Source organism: Tamandua tetradactyla, chromosome 1 (genome assembly GCF_023851605.1).
Source record: "Tamandua tetradactyla isolate mTamTet1 chromosome 1, mTamTet1.pri, whole genome shotgun sequence".
Lineage (NCBI taxonomy): Eukaryota > Metazoa > Chordata > Mammalia > Pilosa > Myrmecophagidae > Tamandua > Tamandua tetradactyla.
Window position 1 is genome coordinate 72,266,504 of NC_135327.1, and position 26,026 is coordinate 72,292,529.

At 35.2% G+C, this 26,026-nt stretch overlaps 1 protein-coding gene and 1 pseudogene across 5 annotated transcripts in view; both read left to right on the top strand.

The window, feature by feature from the left end:
• Positions 1-26,026, top strand: part of SPMIP7 (sperm microtubule inner protein 7) — an 85,696-nt gene that overhangs the window by 20,545 nt on the left and 39,125 nt on the right. For all 5 annotated transcript variants that reach the window (XR_013158716.1, XR_013158715.1, XR_013158720.1 and 2 more), the window contains exon 3: positions 7,446-7,543. Coding sequence is in view for 2 of the 5 variants with exons in the window: in XM_077118944.1 (XP_076975059.1) it covers positions 7,446-7,543 (98 nt within the window). In the remaining 3 variants the exon portion in view is untranslated. The remainder of the gene's footprint in view (positions 1-7,445; positions 7,544-26,026) is intronic.
• LOC143678440 (BCL2/adenovirus E1B 19 kDa protein-interacting protein 3 pseudogene) lies at positions 11,375-14,931 on the top strand (annotated as a pseudogene).

Below are 26,026 nucleotides of genomic sequence, written 5' to 3' on the forward strand. Positions count from 1 at the left end.
AAAAAAAGTCATCAAGAGCTGAGATTCCAAACCAAAAAAAAAAAAAAAAAAAAATTAACCTGTTTAAAACCAAGGTAAATCGATATACAAGGTAAAAGTAATATTGTCAATATTTTAAACCTTTAACATCTGTATAAAATTAAAAAAATATTTTTTTTGCCCAAAAAAAGAGAAACCACTGATTTGTGGGAAATATTTGCATGTCAATCTGCTAAATGACTTGATTCCAGAATATATGAAAAATTCTCAAAATTTAATAAAAAAGCAAACAACTCAACATGAAAAATGGTCAAAAGATTTTAAAAGACACTGCACTATAAAAGATATATAGAAGGTTATAATATTTTTTAAAAAAAGCTTGCTATGTCAGCTGTTGCTGAGAATATGGACCAACTGGAACTCCCATACACTCCTGATGGGAGTGTAAAATGGTAGAGGGACTTAACAGTTTCCCATTTTCTGAAACAGTTAACCAATTACTGAGTCATTCTACTCCTAGTATTTACTCAAGAGAAATAAAGATATTTGTCCATACAAAGAATTGTACTTGAATAAAATAGTCTAAAACTGGAAATAATCCAAATATTAACCAACAGGTGAATGTATAACCAAACTGCACTATGTCCACAAGTAGATAAACTGAAATTAAAATGAGCATTATAACATTGGTGAATCTCAAAATAATTGTGCTGACTGAAAGTGAACCAGATTAAAAGAAAACAAACTGTGTGATTCCATTTATACAAAATTATAGAAAATGACTGCTATTTAAAATGTCAGGAGGCAGATGAGTATAACTGGCAATGTGAGATTCGGCCAGTATCATTGGAAAGGAAGGATTACAAAGGGACAAGGAGATCTTTTTACATGGAAAAATATGTTTACCATTATATTTAATGATGATTTCATGTATAATATGCACGTAGCAAACTTACCAGGTGTTACACTCTAAATATGTATAGCTTATTGTCAGTTATAATGCAAGAAATGCTTTTTAAAATATCAGTTTGAGAGAAGGAACAGACACTTTCAAAAGCTTATAACTTATTCTTAACTACAAACAATTTAAGAAGCCAGATATGTATGCTATGTGCTGAAAAACAAGAACTGCCAATATAGAATCCTAAGCACAATAATTTGGTCTTTCAAGACAGAGAATAAAATAAAGTTATTTTTAGATAAAGACTGACAGTTATCACTGATACATTCTCACTAATGGAAATTCTAAAACAATTATTTCAGGCAGAGTGATAATGATCCCAGAAGGAATTTTTTAAATGCAGAAAGGAATTTTGAGAAAAATATGCATTAAATATGCTAAACGTTGGCTGTGAAAACAGGAATAAAGATGTTAAGTTATTACAGGCTGAAAAAAAAAGAAACAATATTAAACTAAAATACTGAACAAATAGCATATAAGTTGATTGTTTGGGGTGGTGGATAAAGTGGTAAACTTTACGTTTGTTGATAAAAGTTTAAATGTAAAATATTAGAATAATCACTAAAAGAATAATTTTGTAGAGTGATATTCCCAGTCTAGCAAAGGGGAAAAAATGAAAAGAGTTTAATAAATAAAACTCAATCCAAAAGAAGGCAAAATCACGTGTGACCATAGATCAGTCAAAATCAACTAGACTAAGATGTCATTTTTAGAAGAGCACATTCTTAGCATTTGCAAGAACAGAAGTTACTTAGGAAATAAAATTTACCGAGGAGCTGTAAGAACTGTATGGATAAAATCATTAAATGCAATGAATGAAAATAAAAGTACAAAGTAAATGTTCACTACATGTAAAAGTGTGCAAAGTAAACAGATATTTGATACATGTCCTGATTTGAGGTAGGTAAACTCAACATCTACAAATTCAATGCATTTCCTCTCAAAATATCAACAAATTTTTAAAAAATGAATCCAAGAAGCTTATTCCCAAATTTACGTTGAAGTGTAAAGAGGCAAGACTAAGACAGTTTTAAAGAAGTAGAATAGGAGGTGAAAGAAACTTAAACTGTCAGATATTAGGTCTAATTCTACAGATAAAGAAAGAAAAATGGTGTTCTGTAGGTACAGGAATGTTCCACCAATTGAACAGCACAAAAGAACTTGGTATTAGATATGCTTTTATTAAAAATTCGTGAAGCAAGATGGGCTACTCATCATTTGTTGCAAAAATGATCTTCCATCTCTATGCTGTAAAATAATATTAGATCCTTACTTTATACAATGCATAATTATGTTCCAAATTTTAAAAAACTTAAAGATACAAAAGAACTTAAAAGCTTTGTGAAGAATTGAAGACAAATATTATTCTATAAAGGTAAAACATTACGGAAAAAGTTGATACCTTTTAGACCACATCAAAATTTAAAACTACAAAAAATAGTCATAAACAATCCAATAACTGGTATAAATATTTGCAACATAATTATAATTAAGAAAGTATTAATATTCAGAATATACAATATATATAATTTAGAATATATAATAAATCAACAGGAAAAAGACAGCCCAGAAGAAATCAGAGCAAGAACATGAACTGAGTGTTCACAAAAAGAAATTAAAATAGTAAACAGTAAAATGAAAAATAAGCAAAAAATACAGTTTCATACTAATAAAATGGCAAATTTTTCATAATTTCCAATTCAATTGCCGGTTACAAAATAGAAGACTTGGAACACTTTTTCACTGCTGATGACAGTGCAGTTTGGAAAAATTTCTTTTGAGACAATTTGTAAATGTCTACTTAATTTGAATGTACATGTTTACTTTGTCCCATATTTCTTCTTCTTTGTATTTACTTTAGAGAAAATCTTATTTATGTGTTCAGGGATGTTCTTTGAGTATTCATTGCTTGCTAAGCAAAAAGTCAAAAATAGCCAAATGTTTAAAATAAATGAATAGATGCATTTGTCATGTTCTATTCATATACTAGAAAACCATACAGCAATTAATTCAAATAAACTTGGTTAACATGTATCAGCATGGCTAGATTCAATAATATAATTGTATAGGAATACACTTTTATCACCCCATTTCTGTAAATCTTAAGAACATTATATACACTATATTTAGAACGTGTGTGTGTATATATATATATATATATATATATATATATATATATATATATATATATATATATATATATAACACAACCCACTCACATATTCTAAATGTTTAAAATTATGGATGGGAAACCTAAACACTAACTGGATAGGAAGGGTGAGGAAGGGACTGGGGAGAGTTGGAGTGGATTTCAATCAATCTTTAAATCTATTTAAAAGCAGAAAATATGTGGTAAATATGACAAAATTTTTATCATTTTTAAATTCACAGTTGTGTTAAATGATTTCTGTAAATACTGTATGTCAAAAACAGTAAAGTAAAAAGTAAAAAGGAACAGGTTTTGGACTGCTATAATATGTGGAAATTGCCAAAAAGATAAAAGTTGTAGTTATACAATTTCTAGATATTGTATCTGTCCATTTACTTAATAAAATAGGTCTGTTATGTGTTGTATCTATCCAAAATTCTAAAAAATTAGGTTTGCTTAAAGAACAAGTGCCAGATGTTAAAATAGAAGAATAAAATGATCAACAATAAGTGAAAGTAGTCCATAAAGATAATTAACTTTAAAAAGTAGATTCTGTTCCTCAATCACAAAATATAATAATAAAGTGAATATAACTCATAGTGTGATGAGTGCACAGGCATAAGTAAACCCACCTGGTAACTTTCTAATACTTTTTAGTAGATTACCATCTTGACTCTAGAGAGATAAATCTTTAAAATACAGTGTAGTGAAGATCACTAACAAAGTGTATTTTAAGTGTTATGAAAAGCTATTTCTAACCAGTCAAAGACATAAAACACAAGAAGGAGAATACAAGATACACAGCATAGTCTTTGGCTCTTGCTACTTATAAAATGGTTTCTATGTTCCTAAAAAGCATCATATTTTGGAATTTTCTGTAAAAATAGCAGGGTCTATGAGACAGAGTTAGTGGGCAAACCCCTATGTGATGGCTAAGTTCCTGTGTCAACTTGGACAGGTTATGGTGTTCAGTTGGTCAAGCAAGTACTGGCCAATTATTATCATAAGGATATTCTGGGATTTAAATCATTCATCAGTTGATTGCATCTATGACTCATTGCATCTACAATCAACAAAGAAGATTGCCTTTAGCAATGAGAGAAGGTTCATCAAATCAGTTGAAGGCCTTAATGGAAAACCTGATGATTTCAGAGGTGAGAAAGAATTTCTTTCTATTTCAACCAGCCTGAAATCTCCTGGGAAATTCATTGAAACCTTCACTGGAGTTCCCAGCTTGTGACCTGTCCTATGGAATTTGGACTTGCCAATCTGCATGGTTGTGTGAGCTGATTCCTATAATAAATCTCATTATACATATATGACTAATATGCACACCAAATCCACATAGTTTCTTGTATTGCATTCAAAACCCACTCACAATAAAAATATGGCCCACAGTTTTAAACATCTTTAATTCCTAATATGTAAATAAAAACTAAAGTGCTTACCTTGACAAAAATGATGAAATGTGACAGTTATGAGCGAAAAGTGTTTGATAGCTGGTCCCCACAAACGGCCCCCAGAAATTTCCTTTTCCCCAAACTCCCCCCTTCCCCATGTGTGCCTGTTGTTGCGCCTATAAAAAATAATAAAACAACAAAAACTGAGCCTTAAAAGAAATAAAGAGAAGAAAAGTACAAAAAACAATGAGGTTTTTTTTATATCCCACATTGATGCTGGACTTGACCATCAGAGGTGGCTTTGGTCGATGAGCTATCAGGAAACGTGATGCAAGTGGAGACTTGATATGTGCTTGAACACTGAAACTGTTCTTGCAATTCTCACCCTTGGGATTCTTCCTCCCAGCCACCATTTGCTAAAGTAGGATAGAAAAATGGTACCAAGACATATCAAGCTGAACTCCCAGCTAACAGTCAACACTAACTTGCCATCCGTGCGAATGAGGCCATTTTAGACCTTTTCAGCCATCTGAGCAAAACCACCCCATGTACTACAGAATCTTGAGATAGTAACTAAGCTTTGGATGTCTGTTCAGCAGCAGTAGATATCAAAACAGGGTGAAGGAAAGGACATCATCATATTTAAATTGAAATGTTGTGACCCTGAGGTGCATGGCAGTAATTCATTGTTTTACTTCCTTTTTTCCACTAACTAGAAATCTAAATTTTGTTGTTTTGTAAGCTTCCTCCTTTTTCAAAATAGCTGTTTAAACAGTTACAAATAAGATGGGTACCATGGATTGCCTTTCTAATGCCTTTGGCATTAGTATTCTGGAGGCTTTCCATTGGCCAGCTGTGTTTTAGACAGAATTATCCTTACTGTTCTGAAAACAGAAATGATCACAAGTTTTAGCACCATCTGTCCCCATTTGCCTTGGCTTCTCTCCTCTGCTTCTGTATTAGCTTTCTATTGCAGCTGTAAATAGTTGCCACAAACCTAGCTGTCTAAAACAACACTCATTTATTTGCTCACAGTTTTTTAGGTCAGAAACCTGAGTATACTTGAATCGTTTTCTGCCGAGTTCCTCACGATCCTGGAATCAAGGTATGGGCTCTTATCTAGAGGCTCTGGGGAAGAATTGGCTACCAAACTCCTTCAGGCTCTTTCCAGAATCCAGTTCCTTATATCTGAGGTCCCCATGTTCTTGCTTGAATGTCAACCAGGAGCCTCTTCTGCCCCTAGAGGCTACCCACATTCCTTCTTACTTGAGTCCCTCTGTCTTCAAATTCAGCAGTGGTGCATCAAAACTTTCTCATCCTTGGAACTTCTCTGACTTCCCCTTCTGAATCCACTCCTACACCAGCCCTTGCCAGTTCCCTTTGCAGATTCTGCCCTGTGGTTCCTCATCAAATATTGACTGAATAATCACCATAATTAAATGATTATCACTATACTAAGACTGCAAATACTAGTTGATAATTAATATCACTTGTTGAGCAAGTATATGCCAGAAACTTTGCCAATTTTTAAAATTTACATTCATTTTAGTTTTTAAAACTCTGACTGAATCATTAAAGGTGAGAACAACGAGGTTCAGAAGAGTCAATTAATTCACCTGGATCACACTGTTAGTTAAGCAAGAAAGTAAATTACACTGCTAAGCTTCAAGGTCTGCTAGAGCCTGTTGTTGAGCTCCGCCATATTGGAATCCAAAGATGGCCAAGGAGACCCTGTGTTCATTACAAGTCTCTCTCATAACTCATTCCCCCATGGATCAAAAATCTCGGTACTGTCCATCTAACTATCAAATTGTAACTTAACTCACCTTTTTCTATGTTGTATCAATCCATGGGGTAAAGCTAAGAAGTGGAGCACCAAGTTAGAAGGCCTGATCGGGTAGGAGAAAGGATCCATATGGAAACTAACAGGGGTACTACCATTTTTCTTACCTATATTAGTCCTCAGTCAAAACCAGACTGATTTTCCAAAGTTATTGACATGCCTGACTAAACTACCTCAATAACAATCCATCATGATTAAGGTAAAGCATGGCCTACAAGGCCTACAGGTCCTGGTCCTAGCTGACCTCTCTTGTTCATTTACCAAGTCTTTGTGATTCCTTGTACATTTCATGATATGCCTGTAGGATAGGCACACCTTTCCACATACCGTCTCCCTTTCTGGAATACCTATCCCCCACTTCTCCCTTTTTAATCTAAGTCTAACTTAATCTCAAAGATCAGATTTCATCTTCAGGATGATGTACCTAACTCTTCAAAATCTGACTGGATTAAGTGCCACATCTCTCAAGTCCTACAACACTGAGCTTAACTATCATTGTGTTGCCACCTCATACTGGAATTACCTATTTACCTGTAAGTTCCAATGGTTCATGAGCACCCCAAAATCAGGAACACTGTCTTTCATCTTTATATATTCACCAACTGCTAGTAATGGTGTAGTCAATATTTCTGAAGTCTTCTTTTATATTTGCTAGAAGTCTTAGGACTTCTAAATTATTGTTAGATGTACTATCTGAATAGTAAAGAGACTCTCTTGGTGTCATCACCATCCCCAACACATCCACATGCACACACACAGATTCATAGTGCCCAATAAAACATCTTTCAATAGTAAATAGTTTGCACAGTTATGATTATTCTAATAAGTGAGTTCCACAGCTATTCTCTTTTCATTGCTCAGAGATCAATGTTTTAGATAATCCATTGTAAAATCAGTTAACACCAGGGTGCATGGGTGATTAAGTGGTAGAATGCTCACCTTCCGTGTAGGAGACCCAGGTTCAATTCCCAGATTATGCACCCCCCCAAAAAAAACATAAGATTTTTTTAAAAAATCAAATAATGCCAATTTTGCTTTCTATTAGGAAATATTTTTGATGAAGTTCTCTATATTAAATTTTTAATAAAAAGCTGTAACATTTTTTATTTTCAGGTTGGACAAGTCCACTGAAAGTTACTCCTTTACCACCTCTTCATGAAGGATGCTCAATAAATCACTCATTTACATTTGATGAGGAGCCAACATGTACAGTAAGATTTTCTTATTGGATGGTGATACACAATATTTATCCTTAGTTTATTTTGTTTTCTTTCTATTTGATATTTTATGCCTTTAATCATAAAAGCAATACCTATCATTTCTAAAGGGCTTTCTATATGCCAGGCACTCCATGAACCTTTAGATTCATTGTATACTTCATCGTATGATTTTCTAGTTTGCTAGCTGCCAGAGTGCAACACGCCAGAGATGGATTGGCTTTTAATAAAAGGGAATTTATTTAGTTAATGTATAGTTCTTCAGAGGAAAGGCAGCTAACTTTCATCTGAGGTTCTTTCTTATGTGGGAAGGCACAGGGAGATCTCTGCTGGCCTTCTCTCCAGGCCTCTGGGTTCCAGCAACTTTCCCTGGGGTCATTCCTTTCTGTATCTCCAAAGGCCTGAGCTGAGCTGCAAGTGCTGAGATGACGTATGCTGAGCTGCTTGGCCTGTGCTACATTGAGCTCTCTCATGTGAGCACCAGCCAATTAAATCAAACATCATTCATCGCAGCAAGCATGCCTCCTAGCCTACTGCACATGTAATTAGCAACAGATGAGGTTTGCATGCCATTGGCTCATGTCCATAGGAATAGAACTAGACACCTTCACCTAGCCAAGTTGACACCTGAACCTAACTACCACAATGGTGTTATCTTATCCTACAATAGTACTATGCTGGAGGGGTTAGTAGTAGGTGCTGGTGCTGTTCCATCTTTTGCTGAGAAGAACACTATTCCCCAGGTGTAGAAAGTGATGGCCACTAAAGGCTGACAGTCACCTGCCTGGAGAACTCGGCCCTCTTACCCTGTATTTCTCAGACTTTGTATACACTGTTACATACAAAGACTGAATCCAGTTTCCAGCTGAGACCACATTCTCACCAGCTTCTTTCACTTGTTCTATCCTATTCTCCTCAATACCCTTCAACTGAGGGCATTCCCACATTCTATTACTTGAACAACATTCCTGTTTCAGTCTCTACTTCTAGATAAAGAGTATTGTTATTCCCATATTATATGAAAAATCTGATGCCTGGTGATATTAAGTAAACTGGCCCTTGATCACACAGATAGTAAGTATAAAATCCAAATTAAAACATATATATTTTTGAGTTTCAGGATTACGTTCTTAATCATTTTGCTATATTGATTTTTATAGTCTCTGAACCCATGATATTTAAATTAGGGTACTTGAAAATTTTTCAAGGGATGCAAAGATACAAATATTTTAACAGCCTTATTGAGGTATAATTTACATACCAAAAACTTCATCTGTTTAAAGTGTACAATTAAGAAGATTTTTAGGATATTCAGAGTCGTGCAACCATCACCACAATCTAATTTTAGGACATTTTGCTCACCCCAGAAAGAAATCCCATACTCATTAGCAGCAATGATGTGAATAGTTTTTAAGGAATCAATTTCTATTTCTATAACTCCCATGTGCACTCCTTCCGAAAACTGATGTGCCTAAGAACTTTCTTCCAGTTAAAGTGTCATGTTGAAGTTTTTCTTTTCCCACCTCTCCCTTCACAATTGTCCTTCTCTAAATTTAGCATGAAATAGGGTAGAACACACCTCTCACAGATCATCATTTGTACTTTGGTGGCTAGCTATGAAACAAAGAGCATAGAACAAAAGGGCAGTTCAAAATGTGAGTGCCATTGATGCCTCCTTTACCCAAGACACCAGACATCCAAATGAGGGCTTTGTGTTTTTCCTTGTCTTAAGCATTTTCCTTATATAGAAAAATCAAAGCAGTATTAATGGAAATATTTAACCTGTTCTGGGTTATTCTGAATTCAGAAAAAAAATACAAAATATGATTGCAATAGCAATACAAATCTGTATTTACCAGTAATACCTATTCTATTCACCAACTCATCAAAACTCCACTGCTTCTCTAGGTAGATCCTGTGAAAAAAATCAAAGTAAACATTATAAGAAGTTGAAGCCACTACCACCTTTTTTTTTCATCTAAGCTAAAAATTTATGGCAAGTCTCCATGCTTTATCTAGCTATCTATTTTAGAATTAGAATTCTGAAGTAGGTACTTGTCATGGGAATGCTTATTAGCATATTTATTCAAATTTAAAATAAGGTTAGCCTTTTTGTGATAGAAAATAAATCTGGATCTTTTACCTCCAGTAATGGAAGCTAGGAAAATGGACCAATATTTCCACTGGAAAAGCAATCAGATATATATTTAGCTCTTTCTTAAAATATTAAATAGCTAATAATATAGAGAGAAATTACTGGGCCACAGAGAGGATAGAAACTTTAAAATTTAAGCCACACACTTAGGTAACTTTGGTCTTCAAGGCATTTACTTCCCTGAAAGGGCAATGAAGGGTCTAAGCAAATATTTGGTTACCTCATGGAGCTATTTAGCAAAAACTGGAGTTGATCTGTGAAAACCATCCATTGCTTTGGGCTAAGTACTAGGAGGCCTGCACCCTGGAAGTAAGGGTATATCAATAGTAAAAAACAAACAAACAAAGAAATCTTGAACAGACTACAACCTGACTTATTCAGCGTAAATGAGAAAACTCAAGTCTTGAACTGGGATTAAAATGGTCCTAGATTACTCTCATTCCCAGAATCCAGACATAAACAAGTACAAATCTTCTATGGAGGAAGATAGTATCTTCTTAGTCTCAAATTATTTTAATAAATAACATAAAAATAAAACGTTCAACAACAATCAACAGGAGCCAAGCACCTAGAGAGAAAGAACACCATGAGTGAGAATCAGCAGAAATGAGAGAAAGCAGATAACATTAATTCCAGATGTTGGAAATATGCATAAAAAGTCAAGAAGATATAAGAGATTTTGGAATTTTTATACAGAAATGAGAAATTACAAAAGCTGAATCAGAAAATTGGGGAGGGAAAAGGACTTTCCAAACTAAAAATTATAATAACCAAAGGATTTATTAGGTGAGTGCATTGGCAGATTAGATACAGTTGAAGAAATAATTGGAGAACTGGTAGATGTATCAGAAGAAACTATCCATGAGGAAGCATATAGACACAAAAAAAGACAGAAAATACAGAACAAGGGTAAGGGACATAAAGGATACATTGAGAAAGAATAACATGCATTTAACTGGAATTCCAGAAGTAAAGGAAGGAAAGAATGAGGCAGAAACAAAAGATGAAGATACAATTATTATACCCATGACTGTGTTTATTTCTAGGTTTCCCTGAGGCATCCCTCATATTCCTTACTGTGCACTGGTGGTGATTATAGCTCCATCCAAGAAAACCAAAGGTGACAGATACAGCAGTAGCTCTGGCAGTGTCAGCCCCAGCAGCAAGAACAATGGCATCAAGAGTCTTGTGCAAAGAGAGGACACAAAAATGTTAGGAAACACAGAGGACACAAAAATGTTAGGAAATAGGTACTTCATGAAAGTTCATTTTTCCACATAGTTTGTGGTAATATCATCATTTCAAACCTGGATATCAGTACTATCTTTTGTTATATCTCACTGAATATGAAAAAGTTGTAGGAAATCTATGATACTTACCATGAAGGAGGATCTTAATGTGGATGATGCTAAGATTGTATTAGGACATAAAGAAAGATCTACTTCAATGTCATTAGTCTCATTAAAAAATCCTAGGAAACATATTGCGTCAAAAGTACAGATTCCCACTGAATTCAGTCCCAAGGACACATAACAATCAGAGGACAGCAATAGAAAGAAAATACACCAACAAGAGAGTAGCTACCAGAAAATAAGGATTTGCCTTTAAAAAATGGTATAAAATATAAATCTGAAGACTTGGGAACTGAAACATTTCATAAAGAAACTGAAATGGCTATTTACATTGTACAGAACTTTAATCAGGAAGTGATTATAGACCATGGCAGGAAAATTCAGATTACAAAGAACGATTCTACTATGATACCCAGGACACATAAAGGTGATGATGAACAAGCCCATGAACCACCAGAAAATGAAGGTGTATGAATTTCAGATACTGTTATAAAAGATGTAATCACAGTTTCAGAAGTATAGCTCCCCTCACAAAGAACAACAAATGCTGTCAGCAGATTTCAGAAAAATTGTTACATAATTGATCTATATCTTATCCACCAAATTTATCTACACATTTCCTCTGAAAAACAGATGATTGTGACAGATCTTGTTAATTACTGAGCAGGTCAAAATCTGAGATATTTTAAATGAGTTGTAGCCAACTGTGATTCAGAATACCTTTTTTAGAAACCAAAAATTGATATGCTTTTTACATTCCTGCATACCTCCTTTTTGACAATAGAACCATTCTTTTTTTTTTTTTCTGCTTGTTTTTTCTGTCTTGATCATGGGTCTTATTCTTATCTATGTATTTTGGGAGCAAGAGGTATAGTTATACCTCTATATATTGGCCATGTAGCTACAATAGACTTGGCAAGGATTTCATATTTATTGGTAGTATGGAAGACTAAAAATGTTAGACATATTTGGGTAATCTCTATGCTAAACATGATTTTATCTGCTAAGGCATTAAAATATCTATTAAGAACTCTCACAGATAGGAGTCATCATTAACTATGATGTGTTGGATTGATTATATCTACATTATTATTTATATCAACAATTACTATATTAGCTCAAATATACTGATTGAGAACATACATTTTGAAATTTTGTAATATTTAGCTGGTAATTTTAAGACTTTTAAAAACATTTCAGTGGCAGTTTCAAGTTATAATTTAATTAACGTATTTTTCAAAATGTGGGTAGAATTATAATAGACTTCTTAGGACATAAACAAAATATATAGATTGGTGAATAGTACAAAATACACTTCTCAGCATATCAAACTGGTCATAAACAATAACCTTAGGTTAAGTACTGTAATGCTTTTATGAAATAAAGCCAATAATGCCTATCTATTTGGATTGATTTACAGTAAAGTTTCCATGCCCCACCTATTCACAAAGTTTGAGCCATTTTCAGTTTTACACTAAGGGTTTTTCATGGCATGTGTATTTATTCATGGCTTACAAATAGTTTCTATGTTGAATATATTTATATTTTAGAAAAGACATTAGATAAAACTTCATCTAAAAAAGCATGAGCTTAGAGAGTGATAAGAAGCAATTCCTTTAAATGACAGCTAATATGTGATCATGTTAGCATTGATTTAAAATAAGATGACTATATTTTTGTCTTTGCATCAAAATCAAATATATTTTGTATTTTTTAATCATGTATATCAAAAATTTCTATTTGATAATTTCTGCATGCTGACTCAATGTGTAGCATAACTTCAAAAAAGTAAACCAGGAATAAAAGCTTTATTTTTTCTTCAGAAAAAATACCACCAATAAATGATATTGGTGACACAGCATTGATAAATTTGAATAAAGTTCTCAAGTCATATTTGAATAGAATCCTACTGTTTTTATCAAACAATATTTTTAGAGAAATTTAGGAGTAACAAAGAACTGATGAATGGATAAAATAAGCTTTGCTGTGGATTTTTTTTGTACAATCATCTAAAGAATACTGGGAATTAAGGATAAATTCTGCTGTAGTCAATTTTTAATATCTTATAATTCCAATTATCTGAATAAATGAATATTGTATTTACAATCATGTGCCAAGCAAAATTAATGGATTTTTAAACTGATGAATAGTTTCTTTGCTTGAGTGAAAGAAAACACGGAAGAATTAATAAAATAGTGATTGATAATTTTTTTAAATGTTGAAGGTATTGATCCAAAGATCAATAAATATGAATAAATGCAAGCTGGAATACATTCACATGAATTCATACTCCAGTCTACCAAAAGGGAACCACAGAAACAAAACACAATGATAATATCTTTAAAGAAGCCAGAGAAAAAGACAGCTTACCTTCAAAGATTTGATAGACTCCGTTCTAAACAGCAATGATGGAAACTAGAATATATTGAATGATATTGCTAAGGTGTTTGAAAAATACAAACATTACTATGCCACATAGAATTCTATATCCAATAAAACTATTGGAAAATTTTAAATGTTCTACAAGCAGAAGGGGAAAAAACACCAGATGGAAGGTCAGAGTTGCAGGAAGGAATAAAAATCAAAACCATAACAAATGTATGGTTAATATAAGTGACTATATAAAATTAATGTTAATGCATTTTGGGATTTAAATATAGGTACTGATAGAATTAAAATACAAGACTATAGAGGTATATAAATCTGGAATAGGATAAATGGAGTTAAATGTATTAAGCTCTTGCTGTGTTTTGAGGGGAGAGTGAAAGTACTGATAATTGTTAACTTTGATAATACATTCATGTAAAAAAATTGTAGGACAAGCACTAAAGTAATAGAAAAATAAAACTAATGGAATTATGGGAAATTGATCCAAAAGAAAGAAAAAGAGGGAACGCAATATAAAACAGGCAGAACATGTTCATGGTAGTTTTAAATGCAAATTTTAACTAGCAATTGCCTTCAATGTAAACGTTTCAATTAAAATACAAGATTGGGAGAACAGGCTAAAATAAAACGTCTAGTTTGCGACTCCAGGGGTGGGGTCGAGGTGGAAACACTGTCCTCTAAGACCTAGAAGGCACCTTATTGCAGAGGAGGGGCTCTGGACAAATGAAGGAGAACTTGCAGGCTCTTGGGTGGAAAAAATACTGCTGGACACCCAGCATGAATCCAGCCAAAGCAGCTCCAAGAGTTCACACTGTGACAGCCCATCTCGGCCACAGATACCCCAAGATGCTCATAGAACTTCTGAAACAGATACCGAAAGTATTGGGGAGTAAAACAACTCTATCTGAGCAAGATCATATTAAGACAAGAAAAGAAGTTGAAAGTATCTTGGAGAAAAACTCAAATATGTGATTGGTCTGTTTGGCCAAAAAATACCCAATCTCCCTTCCACCTCCTCAAGGAATTCCTCTTCAAACATCCAAGGCCACTCTCAGTATGAGAAACAAAAGTGTGTTGAAAAAAGGGAGCATTTTATCAGCAGAACTTTTAAAGGTTTTTCCTTCTATCTCTGTTGCTCTCCCATCTACTGGCGATTGGATTGGGGACCTGCATTGGAAGATGCTTGACACTCACAACCAGAACCTTTTGATGAAGAATTGGAATAAGACTTTGTTCACATCTTGGGGTTTTCTGTCTGAGCTTGCAACCGGCTAATTGAAGAGAGATATTCACCCTTGGGTGGTTGTATGACTGGTGCTTATTTCTTCTATAAATGCTGTATTCCTAATTTAGTGAAATGAAAGGATAAACACTAAACTCAAACTAATTTGTGATCACACCAATGGGATGTAGTAGGCAGGTCAGACTGGTAATACTGACTGTGATATTTGGGAGTCAATTTTCTTTGGAAATGAAAAATACCTAAGTAAAAATAACTTTATTACTCTACTCTGGACATGCTATGGGAAGTACTTAGACAAAAGTCATCTGCAAGCTTAATTCAGTTGACTCTTTATACTATGATATTAAAATAGTGTTGATATTATATTGAGGGGCCGGTGCAAAATAAATTTTGCGGTTTTGTATTCCCACCTATTATAGAAAACATTATGTACTCAATTTAAATGATTGTGGGTTGTCTACTAAAGACTATACTTAAGTATTCTAATTGTTCTTTAAGTAAGAAATAGAAAACCAAAGCACAAACACAAACTCCATAATGCAAAATATATAGTAGAAATGAAAGAATTTGTCAGCAAGAGACTAGCCCTTCAAAAAATACTAAAGGGAGTCCTTCCAATTCAAAAAAAAAAAAGAAAGAAAGACAGGAGAGGGAGGTCTAGCAGAAGGCACAGAATTGAAGAGTACCAGTAAGGGTAACTTAGAGGACAAAAAGAGATCAAGGGAAAAGAATATATAGATCTGGCAAACAAAATCCAAAGGATAAGATGGTGGATTCAAAAAATACCTTTTCAGTAATAACTTTGTATGTTAATAGACTAAATTTAACAATTAAAAGATACAGATTGTCAGAATGGATTAAGAAATATGCTGCTTACAAGAGACTCATCTTAGACACAAGGGTACACATAGATTGAAAGTGAAAAGATGGAAAAAGATGCTCCACACAAGTTGTAAACAAAAGAAAGCAGTAGCTATACTAATATCAGATAAAATAGATGTTAAATGTAAAGACCTCATAAGAGACAAAGAAGGACACTATATATTAATAAAAGGGACAATTCACTGAGAAGAAATAACAATCATAAATGCTTATGCTCCCAATCAAGGAGATCCAATGCACACAAGACAGACATTGGAGAAACTGAAGAGCATGACAGGCAATTCAACAATAACAGTAAGAGACTTCAATATACCACTCTCCTCTATAGTTAGAACCAGACAGAGGAACAACAAGGAAATAGAACAGTTAAACACCATGATAAATGAATTAGACCTAACATACATATATAGACACTACACCCCAAAACACCAGCATGCATAGTCTTCTCTAGTGTTTATGGAATATTCTCCAGGATAGGTCATATTCTGGGGCACTAAACAGGTTTTTATAAATTTAAGAACATCAAAATTATTCAAAGCACCTTCTCTGATCACAATGGAATGAAGCTGGGTATCAATAACCATCAAAGAATGAGAACATTCACAAATATTTGGAGATTAAATAGTTCACTCTTAAACAACTAGTGGATCAAAGAAGAAATTGCTAGAAAATCAGTAGCTATCTGGAGAAGAAGAACAATGAGAATACAACATATCAGAATTTATGGGAGACAGTAAAGGCTGTCCTGAAAGAGAAATTTATTGCCCTAAATGCCTATATTAAAAAACAAGATAGCAAAAACGAGGACTTACCTGCTCACCTGGAGAAACTTGAGTGTGCTGGTCTGAAAGGATGTATGTCCCCTAGAAAAGCCATGTTTTAATCAAAAACTCATTTTGTAAAGGCAGAATAATCCCTATTCAATACTGTATGTTTGAATCTGTAATTAGATTATCTCCCTGGCGATGCGATTTAATCAAGAGTGGTTGTTAAACTGGATTAGGTGACAACATGTCTCCACCCATTCGAGTGGGTCTTGATTAGTTTCTGAAGTCCTATAGAAGAGGAAACATTTTGGAGAATGGGAGAGATTCAGAGAGAGCAGAGAAAAATGACATAGCCATGAGAAGGAGAGAGCCCACAAGCCAATGACCTTTGGAGATGAAGAAGGAAAATACCTCCCAGGGAGCTTCATGAAACAGGAAGCCAGGAGAGAAAGTAGCAGATGACACCTTGCTCGCCATGTGCCTTTCCAGCCAAGAGAGAAACTGTGACTGTGTTCACTGCTTGCCTTTCCAGATGAGAGAGGAACCCTGAATGTCATCAGCCTTATTGACCCAAGATATCTTTCCCTGGATGCCTTTGATGGGACATTTTTATAGACTTGTTTTAATTGGACATTTTCTAAGCCTTAGAACTGTAAACTAGCAACTTTTAAATTTTCCTTTTTAAAAGCCATTATGATTCTGGTATATTGCATTCCAGCAGCTAGCAAACTAGAACATTGAGAAAGAACAGCAAACTAACCCCAAAGCAAATAGAAGGAGAGAAATAACAAAGATTAAAGCAGAGTTAAATGAATGAGAGAACAAAAGAACAATAGAGAGAACCAATAAAACGTCAAGTTCATTGTTTGAGAAAATCAATAAAACTGATTTTTAGGAAGGCTCAAAAAAAGAGAGGATACAAATTTAAAAATTCAGAAAAGAGAGGGGGTCATTACCACAGACCCTGAAGAAGCAAAGGAAATCATAAACTGATACTATGAAGAACTATATGCCAACAAATTAGACAACTGAGATGATATGAACAAATTCCTGGAAGCACACAAACAAGCTAAACTGATTCAGAAAGAAGTAGAAGATCTCCACAAACTGATCACAGGTAAAGAGATTTAATTAGTCATCAAAAATCTTCCTACATCAAAAATCTTCCTTTCTACAGGGTCAGATAGCTTCACAGGGGAATTTTATCAAATATTCCAAAAAGAACTAACATGAACCCTGCTGAAACTTTTCCAAAAAAAATTGAGGAAAAAGAAATGCTACTGAACTCATTTTATGAAGTTAACATCACTTTAATACCAAAATTGGGTAAAGATGCTCCAAGAAAGGAAAACGACAGGCCAATCTCCCTAAAGACGTAGATGCCAAAATTCTCAACAAAATATTAGCAAATCCAATCCAATAGCACATTAAATGAATTATACACCATGACCAAGTGGGGCTTATACCAGGGATGCAATAAAGAAAATCAATTAATGTAACACAGCACATCAAAAAATCAAATGGGAAAAATCACATGATCATCCCAATTAATGCTGAAAAAGCACTCAACAAAATTCAACATCCTTTTCTGATAGAAACACTTCAAAAGATGAGAATCAAAGGTAACTTCCTCAATTATGATAAAGGACATGTATGAAAAACCCATAGCAGCATCGTACTCAATGGAGAGGGACTGAATGCTTTCCCCTAAGATGTAAAATGAGACAAGGGTGCCCTCTGTCACAACTATTATTCAAAATTGTACTAGAAGTTCTAGCTAGAGCAATCAGGCAGAAAAAAGAAATAAAAGCATCCAAATTGGAAAGGAAGTAATAACACTTTCATTATTTGCAGGTGACACAATACTATACTTGGAAAGTCCTGAGAAATCTACAACAAAGTTACTTGAGCTAATAAATAAATTCAACAAGGTGGTGGGATATAAAATTAATGTGCAAAAATCAGTGATGTCTCTAGACACAATGATGTAACTGAGGAGTCAGTTAAGGAAAAAAATCCATTAAAAATAGCAACTATAAGAATCAAGTTCCTAGGAATAAACTTCACTAGGGATGTATTAGTTAGGGTTATCTAGAGAAACAAAATCAACAGGAAATATCTGTAAATATAAAATTTATAAAAGTGCCTCACATAATCGTGGGAACATAGAGTCCAAAATCCAGAGGGCAGGCTGTGAAGCTGACAACTCTGATGGAGGATCTGGACAAAATCCACAGGAGAGGCTGGCCGGCCCAAGCAGGAAGAGAGTGAGTGTCTACTCTAAATCCTCCTTAAAAAGCCTTCTATTGGGGCGGGCCGCGGTGGCTCAGCGGGCAAGAGTGCTTGCCTGCCGTGCCGGAGGACCCCGGTTCGATTCCCGGCCCCAGCCCATGTAAAAAACAAACAAACAAACAAAATATAATAAAACAAGAAAATGTTTCCCTTCCTTCCATCCTTCCTTCCTTCTCTGTCTTTCCTTCCTTTAAAAAAAAAAAAAAAAGCCTTCTATTGATTAGATTAAGCATCATTCATTGCAGAAGACACTCCCTGTGCTGGTTTGAAAGGAAATATGCCCCCTAGAAAAGCCATGTTTTAATCAAAATCCCATTTCATAAAGGTAGAATAATCCCTATTCAATACTGTATGTTTGAAACTAATCAGATCATCTCCCTGGATGATGTGATTTAGTCAAGAGTGGTTGTTAAACTGGATTAGGTGATGACATGTCTCCAGCCATTTGGGTGGGTCTTGATTGGTTTATGGGAGTCCTATAAAAGAGGAAACATTTTGGAGAATGAGAGATTCAGAGAGAGAAGAGCAGAACAACATAGCCACGAGAAGCAGAGTCCACCAGCCAGCAACCTTTGGAGATGAAGAAGGAAAATGTCTCACAGGGAGCTTCATGAAACAGGAAGCCAGGAGAAGAAGCTAGCAGATGATGCTGTGTTCACCATGTGCCCTTCCAGATGAGAGAAGAACCCTGACCGTGCTCATCATATGCCTTTCCAGATGAGAGAGAAACTCTGACTGTGTTTACCATGTGCCCTTCCACTTGAGAGAGAAACCGTGAACTTCATCAGCCTTCTTGAACCAAGGTATCTTTCCCTGGATGCCTTAGATTGAACATTTCTATTGACTTGTTTTAATTGGGACATTTTCTTGGCCTTAGAACTGTAAACTAGCAACTCATTAAATTCCCCCTTTTAAAAGCCATTCCATTTCTGGTATTTTGCATTCCAGCAGCTAGCAAACTAGAACACTCCCCTTGGATAATTACAAATGGAATCAGCTGTGGATGCAGCTGGCATGATCATGATTTAATTCTATGAAATGTCCTCATAGCAACACACAGGCCAGTACTTCCCCACCAGACAAACAGGTACCATCACCTGGCCAAATTGACACATGAACCTGACCATGAAAGTCCACCCCTTGTCAACTTGGCAGCTATACACATCACCTTAAGCCATGCTTAATTCTAAATTGAAAACAATAGAATACACAGTTTTTCCTCACCTAACAATACTCAACTGTCCTGCATACAACCAGAAACACATTAAATCTCCCTAGAATAAGGTGCAAGTCCTTGAGTAATATTCATTCTTAAATTTGATATCTTACAACTTAAATACTATAACATGAACAAAACAACATTACAGTCCTCGTTTCTGTTACTGATCACGTGGTCATATTTCATATTGATCACTATCTTCTTCCACTACCCACCATGCTCCCTTTACCCTCAGCAAGCATTTCAGTTGGCCATGGTTCTTTGCCTAGTGGAGTGACCCAAACCTCCATTCCTGAAGTTTCAGAGCCATTGGTATTCCCTTCCTGGATTGAGTTGTTTCAGTTTTCCATTAATTTTAATCACAGGGCATGGTAGTACTAAAAGATGCCCTAGGAGATCTCCTATATTCCAGGAAAACTCTTCTTTACCCCCGTTGTTTAGTTGCAGTCCTATTTCCCTCTGAAAATAGAGGGAAACCAGCCCAGCCAGTAATGTAATCCCCTTCTTGACTTGATGATCCAGGGGCATGAGTAGCCCAAAGTGACCAGGTGGTAGCCTTAGATTCCAGTTCAGTGGAATCATTGTTGTTTCTCCTGGTGGAAGCACTCCCTCTTTCAGAACTAAAACCTGTAGACCAGCAGAGTTCAAGATGTCACAAGGACAGGAAGCAAAAATTTTCCTAAAGGATCACTAGAGGTAATGGTGAGTGGTGCCACTCCCATTTCCATCCCTTGGTTCCTGGACCCATGGATCCTGGCTATGGGAAAAACAGTACCATATAGTGGATGCTGATTCAGAGCATATACAGCTTCCTGGAGAACATTACCCCAACCCTTCAAGGTATTGCCACCAGTTGGCACCATAATTGAGTTTTCAAAAGGCCATTCCACCATTCTATCAATCAAGCTGCCTCTGGATCATGGGGAGCATGGTAAGACCAGAAAGTTCCATTAGAATGTCCCCATTCCCACACTTCATTTGGCATGAAGTGTATTCCTTGATCAGAAGCAATGCTGTGTGAAATACCATGATGATGGATAAGGCATTCTGTAAGTCCACAGATGGTAGTTTTAGCAGAAGCATTGCATGCAAGGAAAGCAAACCCATATCTAGAGTATGTATCTATTCCAGTTAGAACAAATCACTGCTTCTTGCATGAAGGGAGTGATCCAATGTATCAACCTGCCACCATGTAACTGGCTGGTCACCTCAGGGAATGGTGCCATATCGGGGGTTGAGTGTGTGTCTCTGCTGGTGGCAGATTGGACACTCAGCAAGGGCTGTAGCCAGGTGAGCCTTGGAGAGTGGAAGTCCATGTTGATGAGCCCATGCATAACCTCCATCCCTACCATCATGACCACTTTGTTCATGAGCCCATTGGGCAACGACAAAAGTTTCTGGGGAAAGAGGCTGACTGGTATCCACAAAATGGGTCATCTTATCCACTTGATTATTAAAACCTTCCTCTGTTGAAGTCACCCTCTGGTGTGCATTCACATGGGACACAAATATCTTCAGGTTTTTAGCCCACTCAGAAAGGTCTATCCACATACCTCTTCCACAGGCCTCTTTGTCACCAATTTTCCAATTATGGTCTTTCCAAGTCTCTGATCATCCAGTCTGAACCATTAGCAACAGCCCATGAGTCAGTATACAAATGAACCTCTGGCCAGTTCTCCTTCCAAGCAAAATGAACATCCAGGTGCACTACTCGAAGTTCTGCCCACTGAGAGGATTTCCCTTCACCACTGTCCTTTAAGGACATTCTAGAAAGGGGTTGTAGTGCTGCAGCTGTCCACTTTCAGGTGGTACCTGCATATCGTGCCAAGCCATCTGTAAACCAGGCCTGAGTTTTCTCTTCCTCAGTCAGTTCACTGTGAGGAAGTCCCCAAGAGGCCATAGCTCTGGTCTGGGAAAGAGAAAGTAATGTGGCAAGAATGGACAATGGGAATTTGGGCCACTTCCTCATACAACTTACTTGTGCCTTCAGGCCCTATCTTGTATATACCATTTCCATTTTGTGATGGAGTGCTGCTGCACACACCCAACTTTATGGCTTGGTTGTTCAGACAACACTTAGTTCATGATAGGCCACTCAGGTCTCATGGGAACTTGGTGACACATGATTAAGTGTTCACTCTACTAAGGCCCAATAGCAGGCCAAAAGCTGTTTCTCAAAAGGAGAGTAGCTATCTGCAGCAGATGGTAAGGCTTTGCTCCAAAATCCTAAGGGTCTGCATTGTGATTCTCCTATAGGTGCCTGCCAAAGGCTCCAGACAACATCTCTATTTGCCACCGACATTTCCAGCACCATTGGATCTGCTGGAATGTATGGTCCGAATGGTAGATCAACTTGTATAGCAGTCTGGACCTGTCGCAGAGCCTCCTCTTGTTCAGGTCCCCACACAAAATTAGCAGCTTTTCTGATCACTCAATAAACGGGTTGGAGTAGCACTCTCAAATGAGAAATATGTTGTCTCCAAAATCCGAAGAGACCAACTAGGTGTTGTGCATATTTTTGGTCATAGGAGGGGCCAGATGCTGCAACTCATCCTTCACCTTAGAAGGGATATCTCTACATGGCCCATATCACTGGACAACTGGAAATTTCACTGAGGTGGAAGGCCCCTGTATTTTTGCTGGATTTGTCTCCCATCCTCTGACACACAAATGCCTTACCAATAAGTCTAGAGTAGTTGCTACTTCTTTCTCACTAGGTCCAATGAACATGATATCATCAATATAATGGACCAGTATGATGTCTTGTGGGAAGGAGAAATGACCCAGCTCCCTGTGGACAAGATTATGACATAGGGCTGGAGAGTTTTTATACCCCTAAGGTAGGACAGTGAAAGTATATTGCTGACTTTGCCGGCTGAATTATTTCTGGTGGTCCTTACTAAAAGCTATTGAGAAAATGTGTTTGCCAGATCAATAGCTGCATACCAGGCACCAAGGAATAGACTGATTTGCTCAAGCAATAATACCACATCTGGAACAGCAGCTGCAATTGGAGTTACCACCTGGTTGAACTTACAACAGTCCACTGTCATCCTCCAAGACCCATCTGACTTCTGCACAGGCCAAATAGGAGAGTTGAATGGGGATGTGGTGGGAATCACCACCCCTACATCCTTCAAGTCCTTAAGAGTGGCAGTAACCTCTTCAGTCCCTCCAGGAACCTGGTATTGCTTCTGATTTACTATTTTTCCAGGTAGGGGCAGTTCTAGTGGCTTCCACTTGGCCTTTCCCACCATAATGGCCCTCACTCTATGAGTTAGAGAGCCAATGTCGGTATTCTGCTAGTTGCTCAGTATGTCTATTCCAATTATGCATTCTGAAACTGGGGAAATAACTACAGAAAGAGGTATGATATAAACAAAACATTCAATAGGATTTCTAGAGATTAAAAATAGAATATCTAAAATGAAAAATTAAATGGATTTTTTATGAGTAGATAAGACATTGCTGGAGAAAAGATCAGTGAATTTGAAGATATATTGAAGGAAACTATACAAAATGAAATATAGCAAGAAAACAAAATAAATAAATTTAGGGGTGCATGGGTGCTTCAGTGGTAGAATGCTTGCCTTCCATGCAGGAAACCTGCATTCAATTCCTGTGCCATGCACCCCCCCAAAATAGATAAATAAATAAATAAATAATAAATTTTAAAAGTATCAAGTTAGCTCTGAGACAATGTCAAGTAGTCATGTAATTGGAATCCCAGGGGCAAAAGTTTATTGGGAAGAGAAAAATATTTTAATAAATAATGGCTAAAGTTTTCCAAATTTTTGAAAATTATAAATCTGCAGATATAAGATGCTCAACAAATTTCAAGTTGTATAAAGATGAGGAAAATTATGCAAATGCACATCAATTAAATTGCTTAAAGCCATTGATAAAGGGACCATCATAAAAGAAGTAAGAAAAAGAAAGGCATACTATGTACAGAGGACCATACATAAAAATAGAAGGGGGATTCTTGTCAGGATCTGTATGACCCAAAAAAAAAATAAGACATCGTTTAAGCATCAGCAATTAAAAATTTCAAGAAAAGCAAACTGCAGATATTTTCAGATATTCAAAAGTGAGAGAATTCAGTGCCAGCAAACCTAACAGAAGTTCTTCAGGCTGGTGTAAAACAATAAATATGGAAATTTAAGTCTGCACAATGGAATCAAAAGCAGTAGAAATGGTGAAGATATGGGTAAACATAAAATAAATGTTTCATTTTGAAGTTCTTTAAGGTACCTGTTTGAAGTAACAGTAATAATGATGTATTTTTTTTATTTTAGCACATATAATGTATAATATTATATTGGAAACCTGAGAGTTAAAAATGTACATTTTAAAGATGCTTATTGCAAACCTAGAATGATAGCAGCAAGAACAACAAAATACATCAAAGAGGATAGGCAGTTAGCTAATGGGGGAGATCAAATGAGATGAACAGAGAAAATAAACTCAGCAATTTTAAAGGAAGTAACACAAATGAAATGAAAATCATATGAAAGTAATAGAAAAGAAACCCAGGTGGTAGATTTACACCAAATTGAGTAGATTATAATTTGACACACACAAATTCAGCAATATAATGGTAACAGCACTACAGATCCTGCATATGTTAAGATATGAATATATTGTGCTAATATTTGAAAATTTAGATGAAATACACAATTTTCTGGGAAAAGTGCAGCTTATGAAAACTGCTACAAATGGAACCTTGATTGCTTCTGTAACTATTAAATGTACCGAAAGTATAATGAATATCCTACACAAAGAATATGACAAACTACAGTTTTGAAGTCATTCTAAAAAAACTTTAAAAGAAAAAATTCAGTTTTATAAATACTTTTACACATTAAAATAGAAGAGCCTAGTGTCAAATTTTATGAAGCTAGATAAAGTTTAATGCTAAAATCTGACAAGGGTAGAATATGAAAAATTAAGTCTAATTGCAATCATCAGAAAAGATGTAAAAATCCTATATAAAACATAAACAAAGAGGACATAACAATATATTAAATGATTACTACATCATGAGAAATTTGGACTTATCCTAGGATATTAGATTGTCTTAACTATAGAAATTGAATGTAATTCATTTCTACTTATCAACTGATTAAGTAGAAAAGTAATATACTTGCCTCAACATACACACACACACACAAAAGAAGTTTGATTTAAAAAATTGAATATCATTCTTAAACCAATAATAGGTATCTAAAAGATAAGGCAAACTTAATATTTAATGATAAGATGTTGAAAAAATTTGCTTTATAATCAGTAGCAAGAATGTTCTCTTTGACCTCACCTATACAACATTTCACTAGAGATCCTAGCCAACCCAAACAAGCAAATATAAAAACAATATAAAATTTGGAAAGAAATGAAACTATTATTATTGCTAATATGATTATGCAAAAAGTCCAAAGGAATCAATTGTTAAATTACTAAAATTTAAAATAAAGCTTAATAAAGTTTCTGGATATAATAATTATTGTAAAATCCTTCATTATATTCTAAATACTGGTGAGAAACAGAAAATGAAAACTTAAGTTATTTAAAATTCTATCAAAACTGTCAGCTACTGAGGAATAAATCTACCAAAAGACATTCAAGAACTCTTTGACAAAATTAGTATACATATGGAGAGAAACATATTATCTGGATTGGATTGCTAAATATTTAATAATATTTAAATTTTCCTTAAATAGATTTACAATTTCAATGCAATCCCAATCAATATTCCAACTGTAGTTTCATAGAATTTGAAAAGTTCTTTATAAAATGGATGCATAAATGCAAAGAGTTAGAAATAGTCAAGTGTCTCCTTGAGAAGAAGTACTTGATACAGGGCATGTATGAAAAACTTTTGGCTAAAAATAATACATAATGGTGATTTACTAATGTTTTCTTGCTAAAATTAGGAACAAGAAAATTGCTAGCTCTTACTACTTCTATTTCTCCAGTTGAAATAATTTTTAAAAAACAATGAACTTGGAGGAATTACATTACCTGATTTCAAATCTTAATATAAAGCCTACTATAAAGTAATCCGTATCAGTTAGCAAAATGATTGAAATATGGATCAATGGAATATGTTAGGGAATCCAGAAATAGACCCACCTAAACATTGAAAATTGATTTTTAAATGAATGAAGGCAATTTAATGA